Raw genomic sequence first — 10,455 nt, 5'->3', positions numbered from 1 at the left:
ACCGTGTGCTAAGTGCTGAGCCCTGTGTGTTTTATCACTCAGTTTCCTCTGTATCGCCTTTAGTTCTGGCTGTTTTATCTGGGACTGCTGATGTGGGAGTTCTGGTACCTGCCACAGAGAGCAGAACTCATCAGAACTTGATCTGCTGTGTGCCAGACACAAAAGATGATTTCTGCAGACTCATTTCTCAGTTGGGTTTAGAAATACAAAATCCAGAGCATGCAGACACTCAAAGAAGTCAATAGCTTACGCAGCTTAGAGATTCCACTTAGTACAAAAGGATATACACCAGATCCTGCAGATTTTGTTTTGTCCTGTGAAATTAAGGAAAACTCTCACCAAAAGCAGGAATCTTAGTTAGAGACCAGGATGCCCTATGTAATGAGGGAAGGCCTTAAGAATTTTTGGTCTCTGCCTTCTAAACAATTATCCTGCACACTCTGCAAGGGGCAGACTACATCTCAGACTGAGTCCTGGCACTTCTGAAAGGTGCTCCAGCACAGAGATCTGGCCGTGGTTTCGCTACATTAGCAAAGGCAGGAAAGATGACAGTGACTAAGCTGCCCCACCTTACCTGCTGTCTGCTTTGGTTGCTCTTCTCTGGAGTTCCTCTTCCTCCTCCACATAGTTGTAACTGGTCTCTGTTAAACTAAGTCGTGAACAACAGCATTTCTATACTACGTCCTGTAAAATCTGGAAGATACTTTACTTCTTACTTTCAATTTCAACAGCTGTTGGCACTTTTTACTTACAATGACCACTTATTTACTAATCAGTGAAACAATTTCTACTAGTGTCTAAATTACTGTCTTCAGTATGAGGGTTTCCCACTTTCCTGTTTCACTGAAATGGTTTATCTTAGAATAGAGACAGGATAAACCTGCACGTAACTGGATATAGATTTCAGCCCATTTCCACTGGATAAATCTGTTTGAAACTGGGTATGTTTTTTAATTCTTTTCTGGTTTTGGCCAATGCTTCTTTTGAAATGGCTCCTTATCACACTGAAAAATCTTTTGTGCCTTTTTCTTTAAAGCCTTTACCCAATAAGATTTTAACTGCCCTACGGTGGAAAGGCTACTCTGGGTGAAAAAGCACTCTTTCAAAAATACTATTTAATTTTTAGGAGGAACTCACTAGTCAATACAAGAACCATGGTGGAAGAATACCTCTAACAACTGCAGTTCCTCCCACCATAATGCTTCCGCTTTTGGATTTGCAGAACTTTGGGCAACTGCAAAAATTACTTTAGTGCTGTGATAACTGCTGTGGGGATTTGCGGGCGCTTCATTCAAAACTTCCTCAAAAAGGTCAGATAATCCCAATTGACTTCACTAGGGCTGTTTCCAAAGTCTTAAATAATTGAATCTGGTGTAAAAGGAACAAATCTCAGTTTTATTGGAGCTGCAGTATTTTATAAAACTGCTTTTGTTGGTGAAGCTCTTCAGAAATGCACATAAGCATAGTTCGGAAGATGGTAGATACCAGCAAATACTTGGTGTAGACGTACCGGCTGGCGGGGACATGAAGAGCATAGCAGGGGGAAATACTAATTTTAATTTGCATGCTGATGTGTTAGTTTCAGATAAGCACCAGTTTAAGAATGAGCAGGTCATGTACAGATTTCGCTATGATGATGGAACGTACAAGCCGAGAAGTGAACTGGAAGACATCATGTCCAAGGTTTGTATTCTCATTCTTAGTTGGAACCTTGTGATTTGCATCAAAAGAGTTTGCTCTACCTCTGGATGTCTTTACCTATTGTACTGACCTGTTGTATGGGAGATCCCTGATGCTGTTTCTCTTTTTTCTATTAAGCTATCCATCCTAACGCTGCAGGAGACGTTCAGTCTAGTGAGAGGAAGCAGAGCTTAGCAATAAATAACAATACACTTGTGACTGCACCCAAGACTGCTGATTACAATCCTAATATAGTAAAAAAGGTCTTAAAAGGAAACAGTAGGCCATAATGCAGCATGTCTACTGAAAATCTGGGTTCAGGGAGATAGAAGAGATCAATATTTAACTGCTGTTCCTGATAATTGCATGTCAGATGAGTTCTGTTGATCCCATCTCTGCTCCTATACGTTTTAATAAATTGGATTTCTTCTTAGAGACATCAGTTCATGGGTTAATTGCAAGGAAGGATTAATGGAGAAAATGTTGGGTTGGAGGTGATTAGAGATAAAAGAACAGTTTTTTGGCTTCTGGACGCAGGGAAAGAAGAAGAATGTTTAACAGGATAAGGGAACTGTTTTGAGAAACGGTTAATCACTGGATAATTTCAGCTGAGTAGAGCCATCAGTGTCCAGATTTTGCTAGCTTTAGCTAGTCAGTGTTTCTTCGAAAAGGAAAAACTGATAATACCGTGCATCTTTCCTTCTTCAGGGGGTGAGGCTCTACTGCCGACTGCACTGCCTATATACTCCAGTGGTAAAGTAAGTTCAGCTTCATGATCCCCTTGTATATATTATCTGGCTTTGTTAAAAGGATGACCTGTGACTATTGAAATCTTTCTTCTTTCTTCTTACAAACAGTATTTTCCTGCATTTTCTTGGCTCTTTTACTACCCTTCTATCTCTACAGTTTTGATGTGTAGTTTTACTTCTGCTGGAGGATGTTGGAACTGGGTTCTGGGAGAGTGCAAGGCTAGTGTTACAGTCTTCCTGACACTTGATTCCTTTGTCAGTTCGTGAGAGCTCTTAGCATGACACAAGTTTATTTGTTTACTCTGGTGTCTTCTGTGAGTTAAAGTGGGTGTGATTAATAAGAGACTACTGACTTGGGGCAGACTGTGTGGTGTGATCGTAGCTGCTGTATTATTTAGGTGTAGAAAAAGTGATGTAAACAGATTCCAGTGTGATGCTGGGTTTCTTTCATTCAAAGCACCCTAAACAAACAAAACCCAATATGAAGTGGAATAAAACCCGAAGCCGTAATTTGAAAAAAAACCCTGAAAATTTTGTGTGGAATCTTCAGAACTTGGCTCTGTAAAAAAATTGTTACAGAATTGAGACAATTCCGAAGCATTAGTTAATTCTCTTCCCAGATCCCAGGAGGTGATTTTCAGATGTTGTTGCCTTACTATGACATGGCTTGTAATGGAAACCACCCAGAACCATGTAGGTGCTCTGTTCAGGTGTTCATGAGTGAAAGTTAGGCATTTTCATTTAGGAGAACTTCATTTTTACATACAAAAAAATGATGAGGAAGAAGTAACCTCCATCGGGCATGGCTGGAGTCCCAAATTCAACAAATCCGACCTCTTGTCCTTGAGCTGTACAACAGATGTTTCACCGGCAGATGCCATTGCCACGCTAAAAGAAGCAGCAAAGGTAGTTACAGTTCATCAGTTGTAAATCTGCCTTATTAGATATCTGGGGTTGTTTTTCCCAGAATAGCCATCAGCATAGATTTTAGTTAGCCTGAAGGGTATGGAGAGCAGCAAAGCATGGGGCAGCCCTAGACAAAATGGTTACGTATATGCATGTGTGTATTTGCACGTACACTTTTCACCCCTTAAGAAGGCAGTTCACATGCAGAGTAGGAGTAATGGTAAACGAAGCTCAGAAAGCTTCATGGACTTCAGGGTGCCCACAAACTGAAAGGGCTGTAGTCTTCTGCTTTAGGGAATCAGGGAGCACAAAACGGCTGCCACAGGCCTGTCTTGTGGTGTTTCATCAATGTGCTGTTTTTGTAATAAAATCCCAGCTGGAGAATCTTCTAATATCAGGATTAATCTGAGTTAGTGACAGCGTGAATCTAAACCATGTATGGCAGTGAAAAATAGCAGCCTCTTAAGCTTTCTGGATAGACTGAACGTTTTCAGTATTTTTATGCTCTTCTTCCTACTCGTTCTACCTTGGAGTGTAGTTTTGCTTAGTTGTCTTCCTTGACTCCTGCGAGTTTCAATGCAGCAGTTGCCTTTACAATTTTAAATAAACTCTGACACTGATGTACTTTGAGTAGAAGATGATATACCCCACTGGAAGCAAAGCATGCTGCTATGGGGTTTGATACATAAAACAGTTTGAAAAATCTAAGATGTAGTGGGTGTTCTGAATATGCCTCTGATCTACTTTGAGAAGATGTGAGAGCGGGAGAACTTGCTTACACGTGATGGACAGTGCTTCAGTGAGTAGATGGGCTAGACCCTGTAAAGAATATTATATCCCTCTGTTCTCTGTGAGACAGCGAGGTTCTGTCAAAACTTCAGCGGTTCCCACATCTGTATTTGACTATTCACCTGCAGCTTATGGTCCTGGATAACATTCTGTGATCTACTCCTAGTCAGGCGAGATGGAAATGGGGGCAAAAGTCAGTGAACTAATGTTGAAATATTCATCCTGACAAGCATTTAACTATAAGCAGCGAAAAACTGGGCCTTAGACCAAGATCCTGATGCCAGCTTATTCAAAACTTTAGCTCTGTGTCAGCATCTGTATGAAAATGTTGGGAGTTGCTTCTCACAGTGTGGAAACCCCTACTCATCAGTACTCAATATTTTAATGCTTTCCTTTATTGTTCTGACATTTCAAAAGCAAATTTTCTCAAGATAAGAGTGTGAGGGAAAAACTGCCCAGAAAACTCCCACAGCTTTGTGCCGGTTTTAGCACATTACTGGAAGACAAGTAGAAAAATGTGTGTAAGCACTACGAGGAAAGCTTTTGTTCTGAGGACACATATTTCTGGAAATGCTGTCACGTTTTTTTGTTTGTTTGGGTTTTTGTTTTCCCAAGTTCTGAAAGTCCTGTTTCCCTTTCTAATTTCTCACACCCTGCATTCTGCAAACACAGGCATTTCTGCTGCATTTATTTACAAAAGGCAGTCACAACATATTTCTATCTGTAGATGATTAATAAAAGGAACATGAATAGGGTGAATTTTAGATGGCGGTTTGATGTGAGATTTTTAGAAAAAAGGAAACATCAAATAGCGCAGTGCTAATAAAAGAGGTTGATTTGACAGAACTGAAGAATAAAGTCTTCTCTTGAGCTGCTGTATAGATACATCCAGACTGTAAAACAGTCACAGTGGCTGTGAACGGTTCCTTCCACAGTCATGCCAGTGGACCTCCAGCTTGAAATAGAAGGACCACCTCCAAGGGTGAGAGAGGAATTAATTCTTCATAGCCCATTCAACGTTTGGCCTCTCTACTGAGAGTCTCGACAAGAGGGAGCCAATTAATGCAAATTAATTGTGGTAATGGCTTTTGTGATGTGGAACTAGGAACTGGATCCAGACCACGAAACTTATTTCACACGGGCCAGTAAACAGCCTTAAAATGCAAAGATCTTTTCATTCATGAGCTGGATTAAATCCAGTGACCCGGAGGTGAAAGGTGTTGGAGCCCAATGTCCTGAGCCACATAGTCCTCTTATATTTGTATTTAGAAGTATTTTATGAAAGACTAAAAACATCAATTATCTCCATGGCTCTGAGAAGAGGAATGGAAGAAAACTGCGAAAAGCACCAAGTTACAATAGGGTTTCTTTTCCTTAATTCAGGAACAGTGCTGCTTTCTACAAGGGCTGTGTGTGAGATGGTGCAAGTTGTGTTACAAGACCTAAATACAACACTTCTGTTTTTTACTTACAATGGCTGAACGAAATTATCTAATGCCATAAAAGAACACTGTGTGCTCTTACTTGCATCTGACTACTCTGTGGTATTTTGTTAAAGGAAAATCTCTTGACAGAGTGGGCTAAAAGGTGCTTAATGGAGTGAGCCTAACAAAAAGGGGCACGGAGGGCGTATGTAGGGTCACTCTCTGTGAATACGTTGGTGAGAAGGTTATAGACGGGGCTGGCATTGAGCCAATAAATACAAACTGGACAGGAATAGATTTAGGATGGAAACTAGAAGATGGAACTTCCAGCCAGAAGAATGTCATTTTCAACAGAACCGATGGTGGCAATACTCTAACCTGAGTTAAAGCAGCAGCTTAGTGCGTCTGTGAAAAGAAGGGCCTGGTTGCCCCTGGCAGGCATATGAGCTCACTGAAGATGGCTTGAAACAGCATCTAGAGAAATCTGAACTAACACTGCTCTATATTGATCTGTAATATCTTCCTCACTGAATTTTGTTAGGGAAGTTTAAAAACCAGTCCTTTCTTCTAAAGAGAAAGCATATCTGCTTCTTATTCTTTGTCTTGTTTATTTGTTGGGCTGGGACTCCCTTTTTTCCCCAAATCTACAAATCTTCTTTCCTCAACTTAATAATAGTAGGTCACAATAGTATATGTAGGTTTAGAGTGTAAAAGAAATGTTTACATTCTTGTCCTGATTTTCCCCTGAATTCTGTTTCTTAATTAGAGACCGTGACTACCACCTAAAGACCTACAAATCAGTAATCCCTGCAAGTAAACTAGTGGACTGGCTTATTGCACAGGTAAGAAAATTTTAAGATACTGTTGTCTTTGACAAGGAGCTTAATTTTTCCATTCCAGTTAAAAGTAAATAAAGCACATTTATCTAGGCAATATTACAATGCAATTAAACATGTTCTGATCCTTTGAACTTATAATCTTACAGTTTCTGCTATTGTTCATTTGGTGAAAACTTGTTATTTGGCAGCATAAAGAGGAAGAAAGTTCTTTGTTAGCCCTAGGAGTGGTGAACTGGCTGTTCTCAGATCTTTTCTATTTCTTGTGGTTTTTGGAAGACATTTAAAGCAATGTTGATCTCATTTAATCTCGTATAGGTGTGGTACTATTTTATTGAAAAATGAATCTGGACTTTTATACCAACAACTGCACCTTTGTCTTTAGAAATTGTAGTTGCCCCACATTTACCTTGTAATTACAGGGAAGAGCCTGTAGCTCGCGAAATTAAAAATGTAGCTTTGGTAGTCTAAAGCAATCTAAAGGGAGCATGTGCCATGTTGCTCACCATTTAGAGTGAACTGCACATTCTGGTTTTGTCTTAAATGATGGTCTGGTTCACAATCACATTAAGTCCTATATTGCCAAAATGACATAAAGGGAGGCTGGTCTGAATGAGAATCAGCCCTCTGACAACCTGGGATGTTGTCCTTCAGAAACGTTTCCTGCAATTGCATTTGACATCCTCCTACATTAATAAGATTGACATGATTTAAGGTTGCTCTGTGCCAAATCACTGAATGAAAATGGAGTAGCGAAATGTTTCGTGTTAAGAGCATAGAGGAGAGCAGGGATATTGCTGCTGAGGTGGTTGTGTCATTTTTGTGTAATTTAACTGGATCTTCTTCATGGGAAGCTGAGAGGATAAAAGAAGGCTGCTTTGGCCAAAGAAAAGAGATGAAATCAGGCTAATCTGGCCAGTGTAATAGTTAATCATAGAGCTGTAGGCAATAGGAAGACTCAGATAGCAAAGTAAAACATCAGCTCTTGATCTGGAGAAGGTAGCTCATTTCCTTCCCCATTTTTCTTCATTCTGGTAGGTTAATGTGGCTGTTAGTTCTCCCGTTAACTGAACTTTACATTATGATTGAACCGGAATGCACTAAAGCCGGATATAGAGATACAGAAGACTGTAATTTATATTGTCTATATGTATGCATGTGTACATGGATACAGATGCAAAGATGAGGGAAACTTCTTCTGTGCTCAGTTAAAGGGGAACGCTGTTAAGCGTTCAACTCACTGTCAACGTAGATCCTTACAAATAGTCATTTTCAGTGGGATTTGCTTGGAGTTCTCATACCAGCTTGAACTACTTTCTAGCAACCATTCACACTTTGGCCATATTAGCGAACAGCAGATTTTAGTGGGCGCTAATGAATAGTCAGGTTTTTTGCAGAGTAGTGCATTTATTTAACTACTCATGTATCTACCTTTCAATTTAACTTGAAAATTTTGGTGGTGGTATGTGACCTGATAACTACCTGTTACACGAAAGCGCCAGGATATATTTATTTCTGTTTCCAACAATCAGTTTGCACCATGATTTTAATTTAGAAATGGTGCACAGAGAAAGTGATGGCTATTCTGTTAGATTTAATGACATAGGCGTGACTCTTCTGAAGGATAGTCTCTCTCATTTCTGTTTACAGTTTAGACTATAAATGCCAGTGGGAGCCCTCCCTAATACGAAAACTGTTTTTCATTTCTTCAACCTTTACAAATATTTGTAAGACTGAACAGAGCAAAAGAGCAAGAACGTTTTTTACAATCAAAGCAATGTCAATACAATTGACACCATTATACTTCTGACAAGAGATAAATTGGGTCCCAGGTTCTCTTGTACCCGTTTGAGGACTGGGAAGCAGGTAGTCTTGCATCATGTGTCCAGTGTTAACAGTGTATTTCATCTGGGTAAGACCAATAGTGCCTGCTGATTTTTACCAGCACTATTTAGAACTTACATGTCTGCCTAAAAAGGACAACCAGAATGTTTCTGAAATCTTCGCTTGTGGCTGCAAATGAGCAGGTACAAGAAATGCCTAGCTTTCTCTACGCGTTTAACTGAATTGTAGATGCAAATCTTGATGCTGCTATTTCAGGTAAATTTGTAAATGTGCAAGTCACCTTTGGTACCTTTGGGACCTGTTTTGAAAATACTACGCTCAGAGCTTAGGCAGTGAGAAACTGAAGCTTTTGTTGATGGGTCTGCTATGAAAGAAAAGGGTGCCGCTGCAGTTTTAACCAGTCTGACCTTTGGAGTTCACATGCACTGGGTTTACTCAGGTTTTTCTCACTTTGGCTGAATATAGATAAGATCTCTCAATTTCTCTCTAAGAATGAGCTGTATTGTCTGTGGCTAACAGGTCCTAAAGTCTGACACTGTGATTGCAACTAAAAGCTCTTTGCATTGAGATAATATTATATCCCTTTATGGGTAAGACAGCTGCTTTCCAGAATCTGGTCTTTGTCCTCCTCGTTGCGGTAGGAGGCAAGAGATGTTATATATAGGAATGAATGAGATTTGGGCAATGGGTAGCTGTTTAATTTCTTGCTATTGTTCCCTACAAAGAGTATCCTGCTAATTTCAGAGCCGCAAGCTATGCGGTGAGGAGGGGGAATAATTTAGCTTAGAAAGTTGTCTGAGATGTAATATTTACCCTCGTGTTTCTAGGGAGACTGCCAGACTCGGGAGGAAGCTGTCGCACTGGGTGTCGGACTCTGCAATAATGGCTTCATGCATCATGGTAATGCATCAATATTACTTCCCACAGCCAATTAAAGAAGCTCTTACTTAGGGCAGATTAGCCTACTGTCTAAAAACCATTTTTCTAAAGGCTGTGCCATAAGTGCTGACATGTGTACAATTGCAGCCATCCCAGCAGGGCCTTCTAAAAAGGAGTCTTGGAGCTTGCGCAAAATGCCTCAGCCTAGTACCTTCCCAAGTGAATCACCTTGCTAATAGTTAATGATGAACCCTGAAGTGATTAGACAAGCTAGAAGGGGCATGTTTCTTCCCTGCATCTCTTTCAGAGCCATCAGACCAATGCACAAGCCAAGTACTGTCCTGAAATATCAACAAGAAATGTCACGTACAAAGTAAAATTGTCTAGTTCTTGCCACTTGGACAACAAGCACAATCCTCAGTGCTGAATCTCTGAAGCTTCCAAATCTGAAGTGCCACCTTGCCAAGTTAGACATCATCCACCCTCTGATGCTGCTGCTAAACTGGGAAAGTAAACAAACATCTGCATCAGTATCAAATGGCATGTTTAAAGTCCCAAAAGTAAAACATCGTTTGTCCAATGAAACATCCAGTTTTAGTCATAAGTAACATTTGCTCTTCATATTTTGAATAGAGTTTGATTATTGTAAATAGAGCAGATTATTGTAAATAACTAATAGAGAATTTGTATAGTACGATAAGAATGTAAGAATAACTTTTTCAAAGAATTTGATCTGTTTGTATTTGAAAAATGGTAAAGAACTTTGTCACGACTTCCAGAATTTTATAGATCTCATTTCTCTCTTAATTCCTTTCTAGATTGAAAGGCCTTAGTCTGTTTAGCCATCTCACTTCCCTATAAACAGCCATTTTTCTCCTCTTTGCTCCTTTTGTAGTTTTACCATATTCATTTTGACATGGGAAAGTAGCATAAGGTTTTGAGTAGCATCTTTCTTCCAAGAGGATCTTTTGCGTTTGATATGCATTCTGTGTGCCAGGGAGGTCAAACATCATATCGTGAGCTATTCCGTACCGTAAAGAAAAGAATACCCGTAAGATACAGCAGTAGCTTAAAAATACAGATCTGATAGGGATGCATCTGGCCTTTGTTTTGTAAAGACTGGGAAATACTGATATTTCCTTTAACTTTCTTTTTTGTTTCTTTCTTTCCCTGTGTAAATGCATGTATGTTTTTCATATATATTGTTCCCAGTCCTGGAGAAAAGTGAATTTAAGGATGAATCCCTGTATTTCCGCTTTTATGCTGATGAGGAGATGGAAGGCACCAGTTCCAAAAGCAAACAATTACGTAATGACTTCAAGCTCGTGGAAAACATCCTGGGAAAGA

The 10,455-nt window shown here is 39.8% G+C and overlaps 1 protein-coding gene across 1 annotated transcript in view; it reads left to right on the top strand.

The window, feature by feature from the left end:
• PREX1 (phosphatidylinositol-3,4,5-trisphosphate-dependent Rac exchange factor 1) overlaps window positions 1-10,455 on the top strand; it is a gene marked incomplete at its 5' end in the record, with an annotated part of 86,981 nt that overhangs the window by 44,819 nt on the left and 31,707 nt on the right. The window contains 5 exons of the mRNA XM_010145375.1: window positions 1,580-1,683; window positions 2,389-2,438; window positions 6,315-6,390; window positions 9,057-9,129; window positions 10,321-10,455. The exon at window positions 10,321-10,455 is cut by the window's right edge and continues 1 nt beyond it. Coding sequence (XP_010143677.1) covers window positions 1,580-1,683; window positions 2,389-2,438; window positions 6,315-6,390; window positions 9,057-9,129; window positions 10,321-10,455 — 438 coding nt within the window. The remainder of the gene's footprint in view (window positions 1-1,579; window positions 1,684-2,388; window positions 2,439-6,314; window positions 6,391-9,056; window positions 9,130-10,320) is intronic.

This window comes from Buceros rhinoceros, unplaced genomic scaffold, assembly GCF_000710305.1.
Source record: "Buceros rhinoceros silvestris isolate BGI_N320 unplaced genomic scaffold, ASM71030v1 scaffold10781, whole genome shotgun sequence".
Taxonomy (NCBI): domain Eukaryota; kingdom Metazoa; phylum Chordata; class Aves; order Bucerotiformes; family Bucerotidae; genus Buceros; species Buceros rhinoceros.
The sequence above is the reverse complement of the archived record's forward strand: the minus strand, read 5'-3'. Positions and strand labels throughout refer to the sequence as shown.